At 46.3% G+C, this 26369-nt stretch overlaps 1 protein-coding gene across 2 annotated transcripts in view; it reads right to left on the bottom strand.

Moving 5' to 3' along the window:
- Positions 1 to 26369, bottom strand: part of Ano2 (anoctamin 2) — a 353619-nt gene that overhangs the window by 44954 nt on the left and 282296 nt on the right. For both annotated transcript variants that reach the window (XM_005365256.3, XM_013352922.2), the window contains 2 exons: positions 22245 to 22440; positions 3945 to 4056 (listed from right to left, as the gene is read on the bottom strand). In XM_005365256.3, the coding sequence (XP_005365313.1) occupies positions 3945 to 4056; positions 22245 to 22440 (308 nt within the window). The remainder of the gene's footprint in view (positions 1 to 3944; positions 4057 to 22244; positions 22441 to 26369) is intronic.

Raw genomic sequence — 26369 nt, 5'->3', positions numbered from 1 at the left:
GAGAGAGAGAGAGAGAGAGAGAGAGAGAGAGAGAGAGAGAGAGAGAGAGAGAGAGGGTTCTCTATGCCTTTTCTGCTCTACTGGTGTCAAAGACTGAATTTGGATTGCAGTTTTTGGGTAAGGGCTTATGATCTGTCAGGAAACTGGGGGGTGCCCCTGACCAAAGGTGTAGATACTTTTCCTTCAGAAAAGAAGGCACTTGCCTTTTTAGTGAAAAAATTTCAAAGGAACGGAAGCAGCCTGCCTCATTCCTCTTCTGAAGAGAATGTGTTTTATTGCGGGAGGAGGAGTCTGGGAAGGTGATGGAAGTACTGAGGCAGAAGCCAATCACAGAGCCAGGCAGGCAATCAGGACTCCACTTCCTTCAAATGTGAGCCGCTTGGAACTCTACTCACCCATTCAATACAGCTGAGATTGTTTTCTGTGAAGTCTTCTTGCTGTTTCTGCTAACCTAGCCCTTTCTTTTCCCTTCCCTTCCCTTTCCTTCGCTCCCTTCTTTCTTTTCCATGCTGGAGACTGAACCTAAGATTAGCATGTGTTAGGCAGGTACTGTACAGTTGGACTTCATGTCCAGCCCCCCAATATTTTTCCTATATTTCTTATTGTGTCATTTATCACAGACTGCAGTAGTGCTGTTGCCAAGACTAATTCTTCCAGTGTAGCACAAATCTAAGAGTCGGGACCCATTCTGTCTGCAATACCACGTGTATGCAATTTGCCTTGGCAATGAAATCTAGATAGAAATATCAGTAAAGTCTTATAGAGTTATCCAACATGTAGAAGAAGGAAAATAGAGCCATATCTATCGCCATGCGCAAAACTCAAGTCCAAATGGATCAAAGACCTCAACATAAAACCAGACACACTGAACCTCATAGAAGTGGGAAGTACACTTGAATGCATTGGCACAGAAGACCACTTTCTAAATAGAACCCCAAAAACACAGACACTGAGCAACAATTAATAAGTGGGAGCACCTGAAACTGAAAAGCTTCTGAAAGCAAAGGACAGAGTCAACAGACAAAACAGAGAGGGAAAAGATCTTCACTAACTCCACATTGGACAGATCTCCAAAATATACAAAGAGCTCAAGAAATTGGTCGTCCAAAGAACAAATAATCCAGTAAAAAATAGGGTATAGATCTAAACAGAGAACTCTCAGCAGAGGAATCTAAAATGGCTGAAAGACAATTAAGGAAATGTTCAACATCCTTGGTCATCAGAGAAATGCAAATCAAAACAACTCTGAGATTCCATCTTACACCTATAAGAATGGCCAAGATCAAAAACACTGATGACAGTTTATACTGGAGAAGATGTGGGGTACAGAAAACACTCCTCCATTGCTGGTGGGAGTGCAAGCTGGTATAGCTCCTTTGGATGTCAGTATGGTAATTTCTTAGAAAATTAGGAAACAACTCAAGACCCAGTAGTAACACTTTTGGGTATATATCCAAAGGATGCTCAATTGTACCACTAGGAAATGTGCTCAACTATGTTCATAGCAGCATTGTTTGTCATAGCTCGAACCTGGAAACAACCTAAATGCCTCTTGACCAAAGAATGGGTAAAGGAGATGTGGTACATTTACACAATGGAGTACTAAACAGCGGAAAAAATAATGACATCTTGAAATTTGTTGACAAATGAATGGATCTAGAAAAACATCACATCAAGTGAGGGTAATTTAGGCCCAGAAATTTCATAAGTGGCTTTTAGACATAAAACAAAGACAAACCAGCCTACAATTCACAATCCCAAAGAACCTAAACAACAAAGAAGACCCTAAGAGAGACATACGTGAATCTAATCTACATGGGAAGTAGAAAAATACAAGATCTCCTTAGTAAATTGAAAGAGTAGGGATCATGAGGGGGGGAGGGGGGGGAGAAAAGGAGGGGAGTGGAGAAAACTATATAGCTCAATAAAAATAATAAAAGTGTTAATTTTCTTTAAAAAGTATAGATTCATCAATTTGGGCAGTATCTTTGCTACTATAATTTCTTTCAAGCTAAATGTCTTCTATGTCTACAAAAGAGCATTTACACATGGATAATGAACATTCTTTGTGGTACTGTATAAGCTTTGGGCTCTAAGGAAACCAACCTGACGTAGTTGCTGCAAGTCTGATAGGAAATTTCCTTGCAAGTAGCCAAGCAGCCTGACCTGCCACACACACATACACATAAGTGTTTATTAGAAGCAAATTTACAAATCTATTGCATAATAAAGAGTTCTAACTGGTGGTGTAATAGGAGCACTTGTGACCCTAGCTCTTAGGGAGTCTGAGGTCAGCAGACCACCCAGTGAAGTCAAGCCTGAGCTACATAATGAGTTTGAGGATAGCCTAGGCTTCACAGTGAGAGTCTGTCTCAGAAAAAGAAATTAACATCAAACAGAAAGAAGCCTTGCCTCTTGTCCTCAGTTCTTAGAAGAAGCCCCTAAATTCTTGGAATTTCCATGGTCATGGGACATCTTTATTATTCATTATGGTCTCTTGGGACTATTGTCTAAATTTAAACTAGTGTGGAGGGGAGTACGGAGGGGTGTGTCGCCCACGCCTTTAATCTCAACAGCCAGAGGCAGAGGCAGGTGAATCACTGAGTTTGAGGCTATCTTGGTCTACAAGGCAAGTTCTAAGACAGGACAGCCAGAGCTGCTGTTACAGAGAAACCCTGTCTTTAAAAACATGTGTGTGTGTGTGTGTGTGTGTGTGTGTGTGTGTGTGTGTGTGTGCGTGCGCACTAGTGGGATTACTCAAAATGAGGTGATGTCAGAGACCAACCATTCAGTTGGGACTTTGAGCCATTGGACAGCAATCTGCCCTTGGTGTGGGAAGAAGACAAGAGTCTGAGTTCGATCCAATGGCATAATCCCATGACTGAATAAAGTATGCCTAAGTCAAGAGACCTTGGGTGCGCTTGGTGGCAGCACATGGATGTTCCAGGAGGGTAGTGGGTCCCCAGGACATGACTGCTCCAGGATTAGGACCCTCTGTGACATCAGCCTGTGAGCTGCTACTGTTAGCTGTTTTGGGTTACTCCTGCTTTGCTGTAATAAGACTGCACATTCTTGGATTTTGTGAGTTATTCTAGTGAATTATAGAATTCGAGGAGGCTCATCCCCGGGTCTGAAAAAGCATGGGATAAAACCGGACTTACATAGAGGACAATGGGGACTACTGAGAACTCAAGAACAATGGCAATGGGTTTTTGATCCTACTGCACATACTGGCTTTGGGGGAGCCTAGGCAGTTTGGATGCTCAACTTACTAAACCTGGATGGAGGTGGGCGGTCCTTGGACTTCCCACAGGTCAGGGAACCCTGATTGCTCTTCAAGCTGATGAGGGAGAGGGACTTGATCGGGGAAGGGGGAGGGAGATGGGAGGCGGTGGCGGGGGGGGGATGCGGAGATCCTTAATTGAATAATAAAATTTAATAAAAAAAAAAAAGAATTCGAGGAGGCGGTGGGAACCCTGGAATTCTTCACCAGAGGGTCAGAACTGCAAATGTCCTGAGTGCCCAGAGCTTGTGGCCAGCATATTCAGTGAGGCAGACAGTGAAGGAGAGCGCCCTTCACCTGTGATGCCTGTATCAACTCCAGGCAGGCAGCACCAAACTTCACTGTGCAGCCGCGGAGCCTCTGGCTAAACATGCAGTCCTCTCTGTCTTGGTCTCCAAGGCAGTGCCTCCTAGGAGTCTCCCTTCGGGGTCTTGACCCAAATTCTTGGGGAGCTGCCATAGATGTTTGACTCTGGGGATGCTAATTCACTTCTTCATCAACAGTCAGTTGGATAATAGTTAATCCCAGCCAGGAGGGAAGAGCAGGGTGAGGCTGGGGGGAGCTGATAACAGGGACAGATTGACTCTATTTGTCCTGAACATGGAGGACCCAGTCAGTAGCGAATTGGGCAAATTGCTTTTGGTGCCCCTGTCATACTCACCTCCCCTTGAAAAAGGCCACATAGAAGATGGGGGAATAGGCATTGACAAACTTCAGCAAGAAGGCTTTGAGGATCAAGCGCTCTTCAAAAGTCTGCTCGGTTTTCGGAACCTCTGCAAGGGAAGGAGAAAGGGGATGAGAGGGCTTTTCTTGTTCTTTAATCGTGTGTGTGTGTGTGTGTGTGTGTGTGTGTGTGCATGCAGTGCAGGTACCCTCTGAGGACAGAGAGGACACCGTAACCCTTGGAGTAACAGGAGGTTGTAAACCACATGAGATGGGCGCAGTTCTTTGCCAGAGCAATATGGGCTCTTAACTGATGAGCCATTTTGGAAGCCCAGAGGTGAGAGTTTTGACCTTGACAGGAGTCACTGTCTCCCAAATCACAACTCTGGAGCACAATCCAGGTGATCTGCCTCTCTGGCACATGAGAGCTGGACAATCATCTGGGGGACATCTACTGGATAACCTGAGGTTACATGGGGTAAAAGGTGCATAAGACCTTTGTCTCACAATTTCTGCTGTCCTCCTCTTGACTTTCTAAGCAGTGAAGTCATTCTGAACCCCACAAAAAAGAATTTGAGCAGAAAGAAGTTGAGGCCCCCCCCACCCTTGGTCCAGTGGAAATCAGCCAGCCTTTGTGTATATAATCTCCATAAAATTTTACTCCAAGAAAGTTTTGGGCCAAAAAGGGCTTATAGTTGATTTGGCTTCTTAATTGGTTTCTTTATCTCCTCCTTAATTTTTGCCAGAAAGGCATTTATCTGTTAGATCTAGGGAAGGCTGGGACACCTCCTCATTGTCCACTCAAGAAAGGTCACTGAAGAAGGCAAGGAGAAAAACATGGCTGGACTTATGTCTCAAACCCACATGTCACAGCTCCAGGACATGTATCCTGTCATGTCTCAGCAAAGAAGCTGGTCAACATCTTTAGTAGCGCCCTGAGGAGGTTCAGCAAAACTCCTCTGGTGCCTTCAGAGACTGAAGATGCTGGCAGACTCCCATGAGAAGCGTGTGGCATGGTTTGATGGAGACTCCGCAGACTGGCAAATGGGTGACTTGGTGAAAGAGGGCACAGAGTATTGGGAATCCATGTGTGTTGTTGAATAAAATATCATGAACTAGTTAGAGTACAGAACAACCAGAAACTATGTCTTACCATTCTGGAGGCTTAAAAGGCAAGATCAAGCTAGACTTGCTTCCTTTTCCTGATCCTCTCCTCATCTACAAGTCCTTGCATGCTTCAGTTCTCCATCTTAATCTCCTCCCAGAAGGACCTGCTTTATGCTCCACAGAGCACACCTCACTGCTGGGAGAGCTAGTCATCTCCTGGGGTCTCTTTTATAAGTTCACTTATAAAGGCATTTCTTTATGACCTAAATCATCTCTTCTCAAATGTCCCATATCCTAAAACTGTCACCTTGGCGATTATGATTTGTACTGGATGGTCTTTTTCCAACTTGACACAAGTTAAAGTCATCTCAGAGGAAGGAACTTCAATCAGGAAAATTTCTCCATAAGATCAGGAAGAAGGCAGGATTTTCTTAATTAGTGATTGATGGGGAGGGCCCAGCCCATTGTATGTGGTCCCATCCCTGGACTGGTGATCCTGGGGTCTACAAGAAAGCAGGCTGAAGAGGCCATGATAAGCAAGCCAGTAAGCAGCACCCCTCTATGCCCGGTGCATCAGCTTCTGCCTCCAGGATCCTGTACTCCTTGAGTTCCTGTTCTGACTTCCTTTGGTGATAATCTGTGATGTGGAAGTCTGATAAACCCTTTCCTCCCCATCTTGCTTTTTGGTCATGGTTGTTTCAGTGATGCAACAGATACCCTAATCAAGACAGATTTTCAGTAGATGAATTTGGAGTGTGTGTGGAGTGGGCCTAAATATTAGAATTTTTACACATGGCCATACTCTTCAGGGTCAACACTAACCTTGCATCATGTAGAATTGTACATATGAAAGTATTCTGAGCTTAAAGCACAGTGCCAGGACCACACACAGGATGCATACAATCTGTGTATATACAGGCTGCATAGAAACAGTTGAACTATGACCCTGCTCTCTCGTCTGCTGTGCCCTTCGCTGACCTTTCCCTCAAGCACAAGTCCTTCCGTTCTTCAACACTCAGGCTAAATCTCCTTCCAGAAGTTTTTCCAGATGTCTTGAGTTGGTGCCATTTCTCCCCCTGTTTTCTTGTATGGATTTGATACCTTCCCCTATTAATTACCTATATCTTTGCCCTTTAAAATTTAGTAATAATATGCCTGCCTGTCACTAATTGTCCATGATCTCCAAATGTGAAAAGATGGGAGCAGGTAGTTGGCGAGGACACATGGTAAGATGGGGTGGTGGGAAAGAAAAAGAGGGAAAATATATGCATAATTTGTCCCTAACAGGTTGATGTCTGTGGTTTGAATGCCAATAGTCCCCATAGGCTCCAGTGTTGGAATGTGTGGCCCCCAGTCAGTGAAACTATGAAAGGAATAGGAGATGTGACCTTGTTGGAGGTTATGCATCCCTGGGAGGGGGCTTTGAGGTCTCAAAGGCCCACATTAGGCCCAGTCTCTCTTTCTCTCTCCTGACTGCCATCTGTGGATCAGATGTAAAACTTCCAGTTATCACCAGGTGGTGGTGGTGCACGCCTTTAGTCCCAGCCCTCAGAAGGCAGAGGCAGGTGGGTCTCTGTGAGTTTGGAGCCAGCCTGGTCTACAGAGTGAGCTCCAGGACAGCCAAGGCTAAACAGAGAAACCCTGTCTTGGAAAAATAAACAAAAAATAAGACAAACCAACTTCCAGCTACTGCTCCAGGGCCATGCCTATCTGCTTCCTGCCATGACTGATCATGGACTAACACTCTAAAACTGTAAGCAAGTTTCCAACTAATGCTTTTCTTTATAAGTTGCTTTGGCCATGGCGTCTCCTCCAGCAATAGGACAGCAACTAAGACAATATATATGATGGGAAATCTCAACCAATCACCTTGTTTGTGGGGTGTGTTCCCCCCCCCCCTGGGGCCCCAAATAGCCTATAAAACCATCGATGTGTGCTTGTTTTCTCTCTTTGTTTTCCTGTGCTTCGCTGGAACTTTAGCTTTGTAAGTTCCCCTTTTCTTCCCCTTATTAAAGCTGAATATTTTATACTAAAGCTAGTCCGGTTAATTCTATCGACCACTTGCCAACATATATAGGCCATGCAGACCCTGATACCTTCTGTAGAACTGTACACAACCAGAGGATATCTAGGGACAGAGCTATCACAAGCCATCGGTATGAATAGGAACTAAATGAAGGTTAACTGGAAGGTGGCTCAAATAAATATACACGACTCACAAGAATGTCTGTTCCATTTTACCAAGACATGGTCTCTGTCGAGGGGATTGGGCTGCTAGGAAAACTCAGTGGGATAGAGAATAGTATTGTTCTTTTGTTGTTGTTGTTTTGTTTGCCTTTATACGCCTTTTGTTGCTTAAGGCTTTGTTTAGGACATAACTACATTTGGTATTTTATTGTTTGTTTTTTGGGACAGGATCTCACTTTTTTAGCTCAGGATGGCCTGGAACTCAAGATATAGTCTAGGATGGCATCAAACTCATGATCCCCCACTTCAGCCACCTACATACTGAACTTTTAGGTCTGTACCACCCACTATGCCCATCTCTTTCCTCCTCTTTCAAATATGGTGGCAGCAATACTTGTCTCACCTAAGAGACAGAGAGAGGTGAGTCACTGAGTAAATACAGGGTGCACAAATTACAAGTGTACATAGTATTACACATTTTTGATCCTAGCACTCAGAGGAAAACAAATCTATACAATCAAGGTCAGTCTGCTCTACATGGTGAGTTCCAGGTCATCCAGGGCTCCGTAGTGAGTGAGACTGATTGAAAACCAAAGCAGAAGAGTTACAGTAGAGAGAAGAAACATGATTACAGGCGAGTACTTCCAGAAAATCTATTTGCATAAGGAAACAGCGCTCCTGAGTGAGAGGAGACAGACATCAGCTTGGTCCTTATCAAATTCCTTTCCTCTTCCTGGATAGCCATTAGCTGTAAATAAATTGTGACCTGCTTTAGTTTCTTTTCCTGTTGTCAGACAGAACATTCTGACAAAAGCAACTTAATGGAGAGAGTGTTTATTTTCACTCACAGTTCAAGGGTCCACAGTCCATCATGGCGGGGAAGTAGAGCTAGCACATCACATTTCCGGTCAAAGAGCATGCTGCTGCTCCACTCCTGATCTGTGCTCTACACTCCAAAGTCCAATCCAGGGAATCGTGTCACCCACAGTGAGTGGCTCTTCACATTTCAATGACCACAATCAAGATTGTGGTCTTGATTGACAGGCTTGCCTCCTGGATGACTCTAGATTCTGCCAAGTTGACAATTAACACTCCTGTCACATGACCCATGAGACAGAAACCTTTATCTTTGACATCATTTGCTCCTAAAGTCTCTTCTTAGTCTCATACCCCTCAACTCCCAGGAAGACCTGAAGCCTACAGAGAATAGCAACAGCACCTAGAGGAGACATTCCAGAACTCTGAATCCCCAACCAGAAGGCTGCCTACCAAACATCTGTAAAACAGCTCTGGGAGCATGCTAAGTCATGGAGGCTTACAACATCTTAATGGAATGTGCTACAAACATACTCGACATGACAAATGCAGGTGAGGTGCAATTATGAGAGCAAGAAGTCCTGAGATACTGGTTTGTTACTGTTTGTAGATAGTAGGTCCCCCAAAGGTTCTTGTGTTGAAGATGTAGCCTCTGACTGCTGGGTCCAATCATCAAGAAGTGACTGGATCTCAAGGGCACAAACTTCATCCATGGGTAATACATGGACCAGTTCATACTGGATGGGCTATTATGGGGTGGGCCTTGTTGTAGGTGGTCACTGGAGGTATATCTTTGAGGGATGCATCCCACTAGGCCTTTTCTTGTATGTCTGTCTCTGTCATTACTGAGTTTGAAACCTCAGAACCCATGTCAAAAAGCTGAGTTTGGTGCTGTGATTCAAGAACCCTAGTACAGGCAGGTAAATCCTAGCTACTCACTGGTCAGCCAGTCTAGCAAATCAGTGAGCTGCAGGATCAATGAGAAACCTTATCTCAAAATATAATGTTTAATTTTATTATAAGAATAATTGAGAAGTATACCACACTCCCCCTCCATGCTCTCTCTATACCTCCTTTTACATGCACACAGACTGACTGGGAGGAGGAGAAAACCATGGATCTGCCTTCAGAGCTGGTGTGCTAAAATAACTGAATCCAGATATAATTGATGTAGGATTCCCCTCTGTATGCTGTGAATACCATTGGTTACACAGAAACTGGCTTGGCCTGATAGTGTAGAGTAGAGCTAGGCGGGGAAAACTAAACTAAATGCTGGGAGAAAGGAGGCAGAGTCAGTGAGAAGCCAGACGCCGAATGGAACCTTGCTGGTAGGCCACAAACCATATAGTAAAATATAAAATAATAGAAATGGGTTAATTTAATATGTAAAAGCTTGCTAGGAATATGCTAGAGTCATTGGCCAAGCAGTGGTTTAAATAATGTAGTTTCTGTGTGATTATTTGGGGCTGAGCAGCCAGGAACAAACAAATGGCCTCCTACTACACATATTGGCATATATAGAAGCTGTCCATAGTGTCTGTTTGTGTCCAGTGTTCAAATAAAAAGAGACTAAGGCGAGGCATAGATATTGGAGAGAAGAGGGGAGGGGAAAAAAGGAGAAGGAAAGAGAGGGGGGAAGGGGAAAGAAAAGGGGGGCAGAAGGGAGGAAAAAGACAAGGGGGTGGAGAAAAGGAAGAAAAACCACCTTCACACAACAGATTTTTCTCATAAAAAAAAAAAAAGGAAACGAACTTGAGCCCCTGGCCAGCATGCCTGCAGTGTTCAATTCAAAGGTAACTAACCCACAACCCCTCTCTTTCAAATAGTTTTGGGGAGAAAATTAAAACAAATGTCACCTAAAAATAAGTAATGAATGAGACCCGAGGGTCTAAAATTTTGGAATGCTTATCTTGCAACTGTGTATGGAGGAGGATTAGGATGAGGTAAGGAGGGACACGTGTCTTTAATTTCCTTTTATAATCCCCTTTGAACTGACTATGCTCAGATCTCTTGGTCCCTACAGGAATTTCCTCTATGTTCTCTGGGAAAAAAAAAAAATAGAAAAGGAATCTGGTGTTCTCAGAGCTCTTCACGCCAGCTAGGAATGAGCAGCTCTCTTTCTCTCCACTGGCAAATCAGGGCTTGGCGATTATTTATTAGTTTGGTTTCTTTAAGGCAGCCTGCACTAGGCTTTTAGGGCATAAATAACATCATAAATAACAGGCATTTTCAATAAACAGTTCAAATCTATTTGATAGGCCACTAAATCACTTGGGTTCCCCACCTTGGGAAGCCCTGTGGCCACAGCAAGCATTTGAGTGAGCCTTCTAGCGAGGGAGGGCCTCAGGGAAGCTTCATCTAAGGGACACAATGGGGCCGGGAGAAAAGCTAGGGGACAATGACAGGCACTGTGGTTGGGCGTTTGAATCTTTCAGGAGCCAGCATAGGGGAGCTTCACCTGCCTGTCACAGAAAATGTGAAACGCGGATTCTCAGAGTTCACACGGGTGGGAAAATGTGTAAGGGTCAACCACAGCTATCTCTGTGTCAGGCTACAGGGCAGAATCCACTCATAAGACTCTGGTGTGGTCTGAATCTGGGCCTCATGAGAAAACAGTCCAAATGGAAACAGTCCATAGCTATGGGGATTCAAAGGAACATCCAGTGTTGACAGGGCCAGGAGGAAGGCTAGCCATCAATCCACCTCCTTGAGAGGGCCACTGAAGGTGGATTAGAGGCCATCTGAAGGGGTCACCTATTCTCAATCCGTGGGAGCAGAATTCCTACAGGACTTCATCTAGAAAAGGAAGGGGACATTCTGACAGCATTCAAACACAAGGTCCTTAACTAACCCCTCCCCCGTTATGTAGGTGTCAACCTCTGTTGCCTTGTGTCACTAAAACACTTGAGTGCATCTGACCCAGCTGTAAACTGCCTTGGAAGATAATTAGTGAGAAAGCCCAAGTTAGTCCCAGGGGGCCAACTTAGGACTCCGGAGTCCCCAGAGCTCCCTCCTAATCATATGGAAAAATCACAGCCAGCAAGAAGAGGCCTGGCGCACAATCTTGAGAAAGCTGCTCGCCTGGCGCACAATCTTGAGAAAGCTGCTCCTTGTAGCGGATCTCCCCAGCAGCCCAGCCCGCAGAGGCATCAAGAAGGCAATAAACCAAAACCAGAAAGATACCCCTGTATGTTTTAGCTGGGCCAGCCCTGGCACTGTGGGTTCAGAAGCATGGAAAGTCTTCTAAGCCTGTGTGGCTGGACCTGGAAGCTGCTATCCTTGCCTCTCCCCTAGGGTGGCTGAGCTTTCCTGATAGCCTAACCAGTCCGTCTGCCCGTGGTGTAGGTAGTGGGCAGGTGGAGGGACTGGCTGAATCTCCGTGCGCAATAGTGTTGCCTTGCCATGGGAAGAGCGTGACCTCCAGGGGAGCCACCATCTGGGTAATTAGGCAGCCAGCAGATTGGCTAAGCAAGCTGAGAATGCCTCAACTGGTGTTCCCTGCTGCACACAGTTCAGGGAACCCTGACAACCTCTCCCCTGAGGTTCAGTGGAGGAGAAGGAAGGGTTCCTTCCAAGAGCGTAGCTCCTCACCAGTCCCATAGCACGGCGGGGCTTTTCTGTTATGTTCCTAACTTGCATTTTGGAGAGGGTAGGCCACTGTCAAACCATATTGTGTGATAGAGCAGTGAGTCTTGGAGCAAGGGATCCTGGATGCTGTGTTGACACCCTCTCCTCCCCAGCCAGGATCAGGACGAAGGGCATGATTCTAAGGAAGATGCTTCTGGCAATGAAGAGGCGCGGAGGGAATATGGTGTCTCTCTGCATCCCGAGGGCTCCGATTAAAGTGTGTGCCACCACTACCACACTGCTTCTTTTTACTTTTCATTTTGAGATACGCTGTCATTAAGCTGTCCAACTTGTCCTTGAACTCATGATCCTCCCCTCTGCACCTCCCAAGTAGCTAGGATTACAGCCTTGTGCTGCCTGGCCTGGGCTGGGGGTGGAGCATTACTGGCTAATAGGGGAGACTTGGGCTTCAGTGATTGAGTAGGAAAATGAAAAAGCTGTGTTGGTCAACTAGCTCAGGTTGGGAAGGCCTTCCACTTCCATAAAGTAAGCTGCAGAGTTATACATCAGGGGGTCACAGAAGAAAAAAATGAATATAGGGAAGAGATTTGTAGGGTTAGGGTTCACAGGGGGAAGGGGGTGAAAAAATCAGAAAGTGTTTCATACATATACACACATGTATGAAATCAGCAAATAACAAATTTAATTAATAATTATTCAAAAAAGAACAAAGGCACAAATGAGTCTGTCGTTCTGGCTGCCATTTGTGTCTCTGCACGCACACCTAATCAAGCTAAGACCCCCAAAGCATGTGGCCCAGCTTCTGTTTACACAAGACAAAGGCAATGACAGGAGCCCAGAAAGGCTCCCCAGACTGCGTGTCAAGTGCCTTCTTGAGCAGGAGCTGGTCACGCCAAGAAGGTGGATCACAGAACAGAAAGACGTTTCAAAAGAACCCAGGGGTGATGGCATCCTAAGTGCCATCTGGGTGGGGACAGCCCAGCAAGGAGCTGTGACCCTAGAGCTCTCACAATTCCACCTACAAATGTCAGCAAGGCTGTGTGCACCAAGACAATGAAGCTGCAGAGAGCTCGCTCCAGTAGCCTCAAGTCATCTTGGTGCACACAGTGTGCAGTACCAGCAGCAGCTCAGCCCACACCTAATCCGATCTTCTAGAGAGGCTGGTGAGGAAGGCTAGACCTTGGGAAGAATTTAAATGAGATTTCTAAGGACGATGCAGAATGAACTGAACCAACTTCTTAAGAAAAATAATTTAGTTATTTAGTGTGTGTGTGTGTGTGTGTGTGTGTGTGTGTGTGTATCTGTGTGTGTGTGTTGTGCTGCCAGATAATGCTCTTGTACATTGTAAAGATTTGTCATTCATACTGGTTTAATAAAATGCTGATTGGCCAGTAGCCAGGGAGGGTGAATAGGTGGGGTGGCCAGACTAGGAGAATTCTGGGAAGAGGAAAGACAGAGATGCATTCACTAGTCAGACACAGAGGAAGCAAGATGAGAATGCCTCACTGAGAAAAAGTACAAAGCCATGTAGCTAGACATAGACAAGAATTATGGATTAATTTAAGTTGTAGAGCTAGTTAATAATAAGCCTGAGCTAATAGGCCAAGCAGTTATAATTAATATAAGCTTCTGTGTGTTTCTTTGAAACTGAGCAGCTGTGGGGACTGAGTGGGACAGAAGTCTCTGTCTACAGTGTTGTATGTGTGTGTCTGTGTCTGCAGGTGTGTGTACAGATTCCCACAGATATCAGAAGATAGCATGGAATCCGCTGGAGCTGGAGTTACAGAGGTAACTTCTGACACCTGACATGAGTGTCCAGAACCAAACTTAGGTCCACTGAAGGAAGAGCAAGCAGTTTTCACTGTAGAGCCATCCCTCCAGGCCCCTCTTTTAATTTTTAAAAATTTTGTGTGTCTGTCCATGCCTGTGTATGTGTATGTCACATGTGGGTATGTGGCTACATACACCCATGTGCATGCATGTGGAAGCCAGAGGAGGATGTCAGATGTCTTCCTCTATTGCTTTTTCCCCATATCCCTTAAAAATTCTGCTTTGAGTTTGAAATGTCCCTCACAGGCTACTCTGGCTGAACACTTGGCCCTCAGCTGATAGTGGGTTTTTGAAAAGTTGTAGAACCTTTGGAATGAAAAGTATGGCTGGTGGAGACAAGTAGCTGGGGGAGGGGATGGCCTTTGAGAATGATAGCCCCACCCCACTTCTGGTTCAGCCTGCATCTTGATTCATCAAGATATGAGAAACCTCATCACACACACACCTATCCATGCCATATACCATGCCCTCCCCACCAGGATGGATAGAACCCAGAAGTCAGAATAACAGAATAAGCCTCTTCTCCTCTAAACTGACCATCAGATATTTTTGCTACTTCAAGATGTTATGTGACTATCATAAAGTTTAGCTCTCTAATATGACTAATCCTAGCCCCTTAGACACTCAAGTTGTCTCCATTTTTGTTTATACACAATTTATTCTTTGAAAGTAACTGAGCTGAGGAATAAAGTTTCAAATAAAGGTCAACAAGGTTCTTGGTCTAGTAAAAGTAATATAAATAAATAAAATTGGAAAAATTAAGGTTCCCTACAACATTTGGGGCTGTTTGGAGGTTAAATGTACATATGTTCCCCATTTGTGATGGTCCATCTGGTGACATTTAATCTTCACAATTATTAAAAGCCATACTTAGAAGCAATTGTACTCTGTATTTCAAACTTTTCTTGGGCTAAGGATTTATAGTCAGTGAGGCCATGGGCCCCTGAGAAGGGAAAACGGAGAGAAGGACCACCCTCCTTTTGCTTGCAGTAGGTTTCCATTTTCCCCAAAGTAGGCCATTTGCCCTCACCTGCAGGAAGCTTCTCTTTCCCCATATCCCCAGTAAGAAAACGGGGTTTGGGATCAATCTACCCCAGCCAGCATTTGTTTCTGAATCTGTGCCCTGAGAGTGAGAACCCCATTGCAGCTGTTTCTGTACCCCTGCAAGAAGACAGGGGATCCCATTGGCAGCTGTTTCCATACTTGTAGGCCCAATCCCAGGACCAGAAAGTGCTCATTGATGCCTTGGGACTAACAGGAAGGAAGTCACTGGTAGGAGCATAGAAAAACCCAGACCCTGTTAGTGCCAACAGACTCCTGGCTCCATTTCTATCCAAGGAATCCAATGCTCGCCGACAAACTTCTCTTTCACTTTCTCTTAGTTATTTTCCAATCTTTTAATTCTTTAATTGGAGAGACAAAAGAACCATCAGGCAGCCACAATCTGAAGCTGCTGGGCAGTGGCCGTGACCCACAGCTTCCAGTCAGCCACATAATCATGAGGGGAGCAGCCGGCAGAACAGGGCATGCCATGTTTGATATCCTTACGCTGGGTACATTAAATTCCTTTTGGACTCATGGTATTTTCAACATAGGATGAGTTTATTGAGCTACAGGCCCATCATGAATAGAGAACATCTGTTCTGCTATAATGAAATGCTTACAGCTGCAGTACAGGGTTAGCTCTGTGGTGGGTGGGTGTGCACATGAGCACCTAGACGTGCCTACACATTAACTGCTTTGCACACTCCATAAGGAAAGCCAAAGGACCAATTGGAAAGTGTGAATGCAATGTGGGAAGCTGTTGGGTAACAACTTCCTTGAATTCAATCATTCTCAGGAAGCTCCTGAAACTTACAAGATCCACAAAGCCCTTCCTCATGGTTATGCACACACATACACACACACACACACACACACACACACACACACATTGGTGGGAAGAGAACAGAAAAGACTGTCAGCGTGCTGTGCACGGAGCTCTAGGAATATAGCTCTCATGAGTCATCACTCATGCTAGGATGACCTTTATGGTCCTGTAGTGCCTTTGAGTCACTCATGCTCTTGGAAGGAATCCCTTACAAATACCTTGTAAATAGTGCCAAGAAGCTTACTGGTTTATGAAACCAGACTTGGACAGAATGTTTCCTTTCTTCTGTGCCCATGCCATATATGGTATAAATGAATGTTTATTCATGTCTCCTCAAGAAGTATAGGACAGAAGACAGCCATGGTGATGTATGCCTATATACTGGGGAGGCTGAAGCAGGCGGATTGTGAGTTGGAAGCCAACATATACTATACAGTGAGTTCATAGCCAGTCCAGGCTACATAGTGAGACCCTGTCTTAAAGAACCAAAACAAAACACAAAAGCACAGCCAGCCACCAGCACTACTAACACAAGGCTATATGGGGCAAAATGTCCACAATGCTTACTAGTGCCTGGGATGGGCCATGGAAGGCAGCACTCAATGAGACTTGGGTCTTTTCCCCTCTTCTTTTGTCCCATCGGAGTCCCATCTAGGATCACTGGGGCAGTGACACTCAGGTGTGAGCCACAGCAACATTTGTTCCAACAGCTTATAAGCATAATCCCTTTCTTAAGACTTGGAGACACGGATTTGACTGGGTTATAGTGTTTCCTGTGCCCATAATAAGGCCAACCTTGCAACTTGTAGAGGTACAATGGAAACAGGTGGGGGCATATAAAGCTCTGCACACCAGCAGTTTGCACAGGGCTTTGAAAAGGAGAAAAGAAGTAGAGGAGGAACAAAGCTGAAGTTAGAGACGTCGTATAAAACCAGCGGAGACCATCATGATCAGTGTAGAACCTGTAACCAGGCCATCTCTTTGCCTTGCCTCTGATCAGCAGATTTTCCAGGCTAAGGACAGGCCACCTTCTAGGCCAAGCCAGACCTGTGCCTATGCATATGTCAAGAACACAAGACATCTTTACTATGAAATGCATGGGCTCAGCAGTACCTTTGCCTCAAAGACTTTGGGTCCTTACCCCAGAGATAAGCAAGCCTGGAGCTGGCCAACTGGCCTTCCCTTGTCACCAAGCCCCTTGCCATGTCTAAGCCATGTGCTGTTTACATTGTAAACAAGAGACCTGATGTCCCAGCTTCGTCCCCTAGGATCCAGACCCTCTTCCCATAACTGTCACCTATTGTCCCTCTAAGAGAGAATACATTGCTGAAGATTAAGACAGACCCCTTTCCCCTTCTCACTGGAAGCCCACTGAGTTTGCCAAACTTGCACATGAGTGTGGTTCAATGAGCCTTGAATGGTCAAGTGAACTCTCGGACAAGGCTCCCAAGCTCCAGCCCTTTCTCAACATACTCCTAGGTTCAGCTCAGTCCTTGCTCCACCAGGGATGTGGTAGCTCCAGAGTGCACCTCCCCCCCCCCCAAGCCGTTGCCATTATTAGTATGGCAGCTGGAGAGGCCTCCACAGCTTTTATCAACCACCTCTGAGTCGATCACTTTCAAGGCATTTAACAAAATTTGTCTTCTGTCACAAATATTATGGTAAGCATGGTCGTCAGATAGGCCCGACTGGTCTTCCATCACACGGCCTGTAGGAAATTCTCAGGAACTTGTTAGGGTTGTTTGGGCCAGCTGTTTGCACCTGGCAAGCAAAGCACCCAGTCACAACCTCCCCAGCTATCAGGAGATCTGGGGCAGGAAGCCAGATGGGCCACTAAAGCCAGCATAATAATGACTGGACAAGCCCCTAAGCTAGGCACACTTGTCATTTCCGTTAAAGTGGCATTATCGATAGCTCTGTGTCCCCACAGGGACTAGGGGAACCACACCTCTGCCTGTGGGTATACCTACACTGCATGAGCGTCTCAGTGTGTGTTCTTTGCCACCAAGGAAACCTGAAGTCTTGACTTCCTTGTTGCGTCTGCCCATCTATATCCTCTTGGGCCAACTTTATGTTTTCTGTATCTACCTCAGTACTTACTGAGAGCCGTTTTAGGTAAACAGAACTGAGACCATGGGTACATACAAGCACACAACAGCCTCTGTTGTGGCTGGCAGTATGCTGAACCTGTAGGTGAGCCATGCAAATCTTATTTGTGAGTGATGGATGCAGGAGGGAATGCATTTCACTGACTGTGGAATCTGCAGATGGGTGCTAAGATCACCATGAGCAGGCACTGTGCAAGACTCAAGAGCCGTTGCGCTCAAGGGCCTTGCAGCCTAGACCTGTCCTAACTGAAGGGCTTTGTATACTAATCAATAGTCATGGTGGGGTGGGGGTGGGGTAGGGATGAGGCTGTCACTGTGATGTAACACCTGGCAGAGAAATGTGAATCGAGAGGAGGGTTTGTTTTGGCTTATAGTTTCAGAGCTTTCATTGGGATCTCAGAGCAGCGTCTCGCATCACAGCAGCCAGGCAGTAAAAAGAGCTCCCGTGTTAGCTGCCTTTCTGCTTTCCCTTTCATTCTGCCCGTGGCCCTGTCTATGGAATAGTGTTGCTCACGCCAAGGGTGCTTCTTCCTCCCTATTGAGTTCTCTCTGGAAATGCTCTCACAGACATACCTAGCAGTCTGCTTTATTATCCATCCAGGCACTTCTTGACCCAATCAAGTGACAGTCAAGACTGACAGTTTCTCAACTGAACATGCATTTTAATTGTTCTGTCGTTGAACTTGTTTGAGCTGGTGAGCTGTGTGCGGAAGTGTTGATGACCCTGCTGTTAGGGGACCCCCAGCCCTCATTTTCTCCTGACATAGTGTCTTCCATGGCCTCTATCAATCTGGGCCCTTGAGTCTTGCAGCAAAGAGTCACCTCAAACTACATTAAATACGTAATGTGAACAAGAGCACATAAACGTTGAACAGCTAGAATGTAAAGATGAACGTGTTGCCTCAGCGTATCTCAGTCTAATCTAACCTCATTCAGATAGAAGCAACGAGATATGTGATCAACATAGAAGGGACTTTCCCTCTGCACTTATTCCCACTTGTAACCATGGTTTCCATGTTGCATCTTTCCATCATTCCTCCCTCGGTCCTTGCCGGCAACTGCTCCCTTCTCACTGATGTCACAGTTACAGCACGATCAGTGGGATAGGAATGGTCCTGGCCACCTGGGTCCAACATGCATGGCCCTCAAGCTACTCTGTACCACAATGCTTGTTCCTTATATGCCACACAGTGTTCCTCCTTATTGTCTATTGTCCATTTGTTTCATGACAAACATAGCAACATCAGGAATGTACAAGAGTATCCATCGTCAGAATCGTGACTGGCACAAAGCACCACAGACAGATGATGGAAGAACAGGTAAGAGAAAGATCAAGAAAGGGGGAAATCGCTGAGGGCTGAGTGTCCAAGCGAGGGTGTGAAAGGAAGCAAATTTTTGAGGCCAGGTATGAGTGTAGGAACTCACGGGGTGGCCTGGGGTGACCATGAGTCCAGTGGATTGTCTGGAGTAGAAGAATACAAATTGATAAGAGAGTGGTTGAGAAGCCCAAACATTGTTCCATATGTTGCCCAAGGGCAAAGGGCAGCTCCCCAAGAAGAATGAGCAGGAGCAATGCTTCCAACTCGGGGCCTGAGACAAGACGGCTAGGAAGGCACTGACGAGCTGCAGACTGAGAGAGGTGAAAGGAAAGACGAGGCCAGAATCATGAGACTGTGAAAACAATACAGTACAGCCGGGCAATGACAGAGATCAAAGGGGCACAATGGATTGATACAACTTTGTCCCTGTTGTTCAATGGTCTAGGATAGGAGGGAGAGGAAACCAAGTCCAGAACTCAAATCCTTTGTCTGCCTGAGATCCCAGTTCAGGGTCCTCCACTACACAGCCATTCCTCTCTGAGCTTCCTGGGAGCATCCAGTCTAACACAGTCGGGAGCAACAACCAGACCAATACCCACATGAACTCCTTCCTGTGTGGAGACTCAGCACACCTTTGCGTGGCAGATGGTGACAAACTTAGACCAAAGCAACACAGACAGTAGAATCTGAGTTTGAACCTTATTAAAGTGAAAATTCACTTCCCTGTTGACCATACAGTGCTCATGAACCGTGTGTGGGCTAAAGGGAAGGTGTGTGTGTGTGTTTAAGAATAAGTTAAAGATACTACTGATTTCCATGAAACACTGGGCAGTGGCTTAACAAACAGGAAGTGACTGAGATTTCTGGGTAAGAAAGAGAGTTAGAAACAACAGGCATAGGTTTACAATATGAGAAATGTGGGCATGTATATACAATCATGTGTGTGTGTGTGTGTGTATGTGTGTGTATTGCTAATGATTGAATCTAGGATCTTCTGCATGCTAGGCAAGTGATCTTCCACTGAGCCATACCCCCCATGACCTTAAACAATAACTTATGTCCAGCCTTGCACATGGAAAGTGTTCACTAGATATGCATTAATAGGGCTTTATAAATTATGATTATTATGATATCTCTTTTGTCTTGTATAAGAAAAATAAGATATCTGTAGCTTCAGGAAGAAATTTCTACACCAACATCAACTTCCTGTTTCCCTCATCTCTGCTTCCCGCACACACACACTCACTAATCTTTACAGGAGCAACTGCCTCCTGCCTCTATTCTGGAGGTTTGCAAACATAAACCTCCATCATGTTGCTCTTCAAAAACTTCACTATGGTGCCGGGTTGGGGCTAGCAGGGGACAGGCGCATTCCTCTCCATTTCTGCTGTTTCTTCTCATGGAAGGTAGTGGTCTACTGTAAGGCCCGACCTTGGCCCCGCAGTTCTCCTTCAGTTAAGAGGAGTCACTAATTTTGTGGGGAAAGTGTCTGCAGTGAGGGTATTCTGCGCACTCCAAGTTCCAACCCTCCAGAACTTTTCCCGGCACTCTAACCTGCCATCAAGAGAGCCAATCTGCAAGCAGCTTGCTAGTAGAGAACTTCCATGGCTCCCTTACTTAGTTACCTCCTCCGGCAGGGGAGCAGGTTTTAGTTTTAAAGCTTGCATGCTCATAGTTGCCCATCTCTGCTTTGATCTTACTTCTCATCCAGCTCAGCAGTCAGGACTGAAGGGCCATGCTGTTCACCGAAGCCCATATGAAAGCAACACATTCCATTGTCTATAAAAGTAACCTGAGTCCTCAGCCTGACATAGAAGGTCCTCTACCAAAAGATAAAAGCGGGTGCCAGTCAACTCCCTAGACTCAGTTTCCCATTCGACTGTGCCCTGGGTCTGCCATGGGTCTTAGTACCGCCACCAAAACTCTGGTTCTTTTGTCTCCTAGAAATGTGTCATGCCTTTTCTCCCCTGTATATCTAGCTTGGGTCTTTCTACTCTGTTGGTATTTACGCCCACCAAAATTCTTTTTTTTTTTTTTTGGTTTTTCGAGACAGGGTTTCTCTGTGGCTTTGGAGCCTGTCCTGGAACTAGCTCTGTAGACCAGGCTGGTCTCGAACTCACAGAGATCTGCCTGCCTCTGCCTCCCGAGTGCTGGGATTAAAGGCGTGCGCCACCACCGCCCGGCTCGCCCACCAAAATTCTTACGAGCAGTCCACATAGCCCACAAGGCTCTTCTCACTGTGCCTTTCTGATCCCCCTGTCTTGGCATTTCCTCTTCTTGTTTCTTTGCCGTAAGCTTCCCCTCTGTCATTCTTTCCTTGACAAATGCCTGCTGGACACCAGCTACTCTCCCACAATGTGCCCACCTCCGAGCCTCCCTGAGTGTCCTGGAGAGTGGGGTGCTTCTGCTATCTGTTCCACAGAACACGGTACAGCCAGCACATTACCAAAGACACTGAGTTAAAAACACCCTCTGATTTTTCTCAAGAAGCTGTGGAGGAACACAAGCGATAGCACATGGTCAGATACTCTGAGGGAACGGAGCTGTCACTCTCATTTAGAGGGCAGGCTCCGAGATGAGCAGGGACAACAAAGGTAGGTGCCACTGTGTGAACCTTATGGCAGAGGCTGTGAGGCAGGGAGGCAGCTACAGAGGAGCCTCCAGAATCTCACAGCCTCATGGGATACTGTCTGAATTAGCGGTCACCCTAACCAGGCAGTAAATGGGACAGCATAACCATCCCTAGGAGGTTAGTGAGAGCCTGAGCTGTCCAGTCCCTAGAATAAAGAAGGAAAGCCCCAATTCAAAGAGAAGGGGGTGAATGCGGGCCACCCAGGATAAGCGACACAAGGAAGGGTCTCTGTGATGGCCCTCCCCCTCCTAATGAGCAGGAATGCCAGAATGTGTCTCAGGCAACAGCAGGTCCCGGCTCAAATGACACGTCTGAATGTGAAGGCCATGACATTATCCTCACTGGCTCGATGCTTGGGAAGTCTGCTAGGCCTCTTTGAAGTCTGCTTAGAGCCCGGGGAATGTGTGGGTTTGAGAGGCCAGATAAGACCCTCTCAGGTTCAAGTATCAAGATGCTTTCTTCACTTTATACACGCTCCTGGGAAAATAAGGGGGGCCAGAGTTCTGTAACTTCTAACAGGAAATGTTGAATCTGCCTTGTTTCTATATTGAGGTAAAAAAATAAAATAGACCTCATAGATTCAACAAAAGGGAGAGTGATTCTGTGCCGCACAAGGCAGTCAGTACAGGTTCTTGACTTCAGACATGCACAGTACAGGAAGGATTCCTGCTAAAGGGAAGCCCTTTGGCCAGTCATCATCCTTCCTCATTCTTACAAGCCAAATGCACAAATCCTCTTCCATCCCCTCTATCGTTGCGGGTCCTTCCTAGCAAACACCTTGCCACACTGAGCCGAGCACATTCAAGATGATCCAAGGCAAAGAGGATTTGTGACACAGTACCGATTTTGGTGAGCCACTTGGCCACAGCACCGTAGATCTCATCCAAGATGAGGATGACCACAAGGTTGATGATGACAGCTGTCGCGGTCACTGTTGCCCGGACGTTGGAGCGTGTGGTCTTGCTAAGGGACAAAGCAGCCGCAGTTGTGATCCGGTACACAATGACCCCAAAGACGATGGAGAACGTCAGGGCAATCTGTGCAGAGGAGACAGGAGAAGGGGGCAATTACCGAGCAGGAAAACACATCAGCAGGCAACTGTTGAACACCTACCCTTTGTTCACACCAGCTACTAGGAAGCCCTATTAATGGGTGGGCAACAAAGGACCTGCAGGACCTTTGCAAAGCCGCTGAATTCCGATGTAGCACTCTGAGTGGTAAGGCAGCTACAAGGCGGAGCATCTTCACTTTATCAGATCCCAACAGTCTCAAACACACACAACACAAACAGAGATGAGAATCCTGAACGCTACGGAGTGCAGAACACTTCCTCATCTCCTTCATTCTAGAACTTTCTACCCTTCTGTGGAGATAAGATGAAAGTCCTATGCCATAGTAGCAGGTGTGAGATTATTGGGCGCTAAATGAAGACAGCTCAGCTGCCGAGGGAACACAGCATGGAGATCGGTTTGGACCGGGACTAGCTGCGGAGTCGGACCAGCCATTAAAGGATATAGGGAGCTGCTGGCAATGGAGCTGAGAAGGGGTGAGTTACAGCTTGCCAGATAGGAGGAAGACGTTGAGAGCACAGAAGACGAGAAAAGAGATCATCCGAGTGGTGCTGGCACAGGATGAGGTGAATAAAGGGACCAGGTTCTCTTCCAGGCACCTGGGAAATGGAAGTCACAGATACTAATGTGATGTACAAATCTCTTGTTCCTTTGTCCCAAGGAGGTCTTCTGGATCCTGGTTTTCCAAGGTCCACAGTACCTCCTCTAGAACAGAAGAGCAAGGGATTCCTCTAGACCTACAGCGCCCACCCTCCCATGTCTTCTGCCCCTCTGCCATCCCAGCCAAGGCAGGGGCAGTGCTGTGGAAGTACTAGGAAGCCAGAAGCAAGAGTTCCCAATCAATGGTCGACAAGAGGCAGATAGATGGAGGCCTCTGCCAGGAACAGGCTCCCACTGGGCCCTGCTTCAGTCAAGAGCAGTCATGTTTCACCCTTGCCGCCACTGAGACTTTTCAGGTACCGGTTGGTCTCTAGGACCGAAGGGATGGGGGTACTGGCTGTTTAAAATGTGGGGTGAAGAGGACAGGTGGAAGTTTCCCCTGGAAAACAAAAGAATGCTGGAGGAGACATTCTGGAGGGGAGGGGAAGAGATGTGGGGAGCAGAGAGAAGAAGGAAGGGCTCAGAAGAGGTCTGAACAGTGTGTTGCTGGCGATGGGAATGATACTGTGGTGAGCTTGGAATGAGTTACAGATGCGCCAGCATATAGACCCATGCAGACCTCTGGGGTGCCAGCATGCTGAAGCCCAGGGTGCTAGTGAGAGACTGAGCTGCCTAGCCTGGTATGCTTTATCAACGTTAGCATTTGTCCTGTGGGATATAGTGTAAGAAAGGCAGCAGGGAGGTCTTTCATAGCCAAGGAATAGTGTTGCAACATGTGTGAGTGAGTGAGTGAGTGAGTGAGTGTGTGTGTGTGTGTGTGTGTGTGTGTGTGTGTGTGTGTGTTTGCAAGGATAACAGAAGGGAGGCCTCTCTTTGGATGGGGATGCAGCAGCAACAGCAGCCTGCAGGACTGGGAGGGACAACTGTTTTAGGGGGGAAACTTAAACATGACATCACACTGCTCCAACAATGTAGATGATTCACTTCCCAGTCCCCTGGGACTGTCACTGACTGAGGGTTAGGGCCTAGAAAATGTGGTGCGAGATTCTTTTCCTCCCCCCACCTCAAATCACTTCTACAGTGATGACTGGCAATGGGAGTATTGATGAGGTGGCAAAGGCTGGGCATGGAGGAGGAATCCTGTGTGTGTGTGTGTGTGTGTGTGTGTGCACGCGCATGAGCGTGCACACACACATGTGCACACATGCATTTAGTTTGGTGTTGGGAGAAGCCCAGGGGAAATGCCCAGAATATCCATTGGTTTAGGGTCATTGGGGAGGGAGATGGGAAGAGATCCTCTCCTGGGCATCTCTGAGTGTGAATGGAGGGAGCGTGATGTAGTCCATGGCCCTGGAGGCTCCATCAACTACGAGCTTGATTGACGTACAGAACCTCAGCACAACTCCAGACCCTGACTTACGATCCATAGCCAGCGACACTGTTCTTCTCAGTTGCTCTCCTCTCCTCCAACCACAGCATCACCTCCAATGCTATCTCTAGCCTTCGCCCACTCTTTGCAAACTTTTATTTCTCTGGTCTTGATTTTTCTACTCCATGGTAGAAACCAGGAACCTTCCCATTGGGCTTTCGTAGAACATCTCTAGTTTCACAGAGTTGCCAGGCTTAGGAAACACCAACCTGATCTCATGGCTAAATGTTTTGTAGACAAAGAAACCGGTGTGAAAAAAAAAAAATAAGTCCTTTGCTCTTGGTCACCGGGTTTGTGTTATTCCCCTATCCCCCATGACTCCTGGATCACAGTGGGGATGAAAGAATTGTAGCATTTGTGGCCCATCTATTTATCTGTTTACCTTCAGCTTTGTGCATGAAGAAACTTAGGTCCAAGCACCAGCAATTTGAATGTTTTGAGAACTAGAGGGAACAAGGCAGAGTTGAGGTATTAATGGATAATGGTGACACCATCAACATCATGCCCCACTATATATTCTCCATGTCACTGTTCAATGTGCCTCTTCACTTGGGATAATCCTTATACCTGTCACGCCTTCTAGATCATCACGATTTCATGATGATCTATGACTGGACCCTGCCATGTGGAACCAAGACCACATTCCCATCCTGACCTTTGATCTCATATCTCTTGCCATGAACACCAATGCCATCCCTACCATTCGTGGCTGAATTATTGATTTTAAAGGCATCCGATAATATTTCTGATACGTAATCCTCTAAACCATTGCACTGGGACACATCATGTTTTGGGTCTGACTCCCACAGCTAGGATAAAGGAGCTTGGTCACGTGCCACATTCTATAGATAACACAATTCCTTAGCAGGGCTCCAGACCTGCAACCTGCTTGCTAAAGATTGCGGGTTTTCAGCCATCAATGACATATCTACACTACACAGGGACACATTATGCAAGCCTGTAGTGGTTTTGCATTTTGATCCTAAAATTTTACCTTTAAGGTATAGAAAAATACAGCAAAGTGTTGTGCTGTAAATATGAAGTGTCCCTACAGGCTTGGCTTTGGAATACTTGGAAGGTTGTGAAACACTTAGGAAGGAGCCTTGCAGGAGAAATAAATCGCTGGAGGTGGGCTTTGAAGAGTGCTAGTCCCTCGCTACTTCCAGTGTTCCGTCTGTTTCCTGGCTGTAGATACATGCGGCCATCATGCCTTCCCTGCTATCAGAGACTGCATCCCTTCTTAAACTGAGGGGAAACACCAGGCAAAAGCAAACAGAATTATTACCTTTGTCCTCGGTAGGTTTAATTGTCTACTTAGTACAGCCTAGAGTTGTCTGGGAAGAAAGCCTTGACTGGGAATTTCCCTGACCTGTGGATATGTCTTTGAGGGATGGTTTTGATTACTAATGAATGTAGGATGACCAAGCCCACCATGGGCCGTACCATCCCTAGGCAGGTGGTTCTGGAATGGTATACGAAAGCTGGCTTAGCCTATGTTGAAGTGAGCAAAACAGTACCATTTCATTTCTCCACAAGTTTCCTTCAAGTTCCTGTTCGTGGTTTTGCCCTGACTGTCATCAGCGATGAGCTGTGACCTGGAAATGTAAGCTAAATAAAAATTTTCCTGCCCTGAATTGCTTCTGTTCGGGGATTTACCACAGCAACAGAGAGGAGTCTGAAGTAATCTTGCCCCTTTAAGCTGCTTTCCTCTCAGACATTTGGTCAGAGACATGAGGAAAACATTTAATAGACAGTGTAAACCTGGACATAGAGTTTGAGATTGTGAAAGAGCTAGGAACGAGAGACTGCCTGGTCCCCACATTCTGGGACTCGCGTCCTGAACTGATGTTACGAAAATCATCGTGCA

The sequence above is a fragment of the Microtus ochrogaster genome, unplaced genomic scaffold (assembly GCF_000317375.1).
Source record: "Microtus ochrogaster isolate Prairie Vole_2 unplaced genomic scaffold, MicOch1.0 UNK1, whole genome shotgun sequence".
Classification (NCBI taxonomy): Eukaryota; Metazoa; Chordata; class Mammalia; order Rodentia; family Cricetidae; genus Microtus; species Microtus ochrogaster.
Note: the sequence above shows the minus strand (reverse complement) of the source record. Positions and strands in the feature narration are given on the sequence as shown.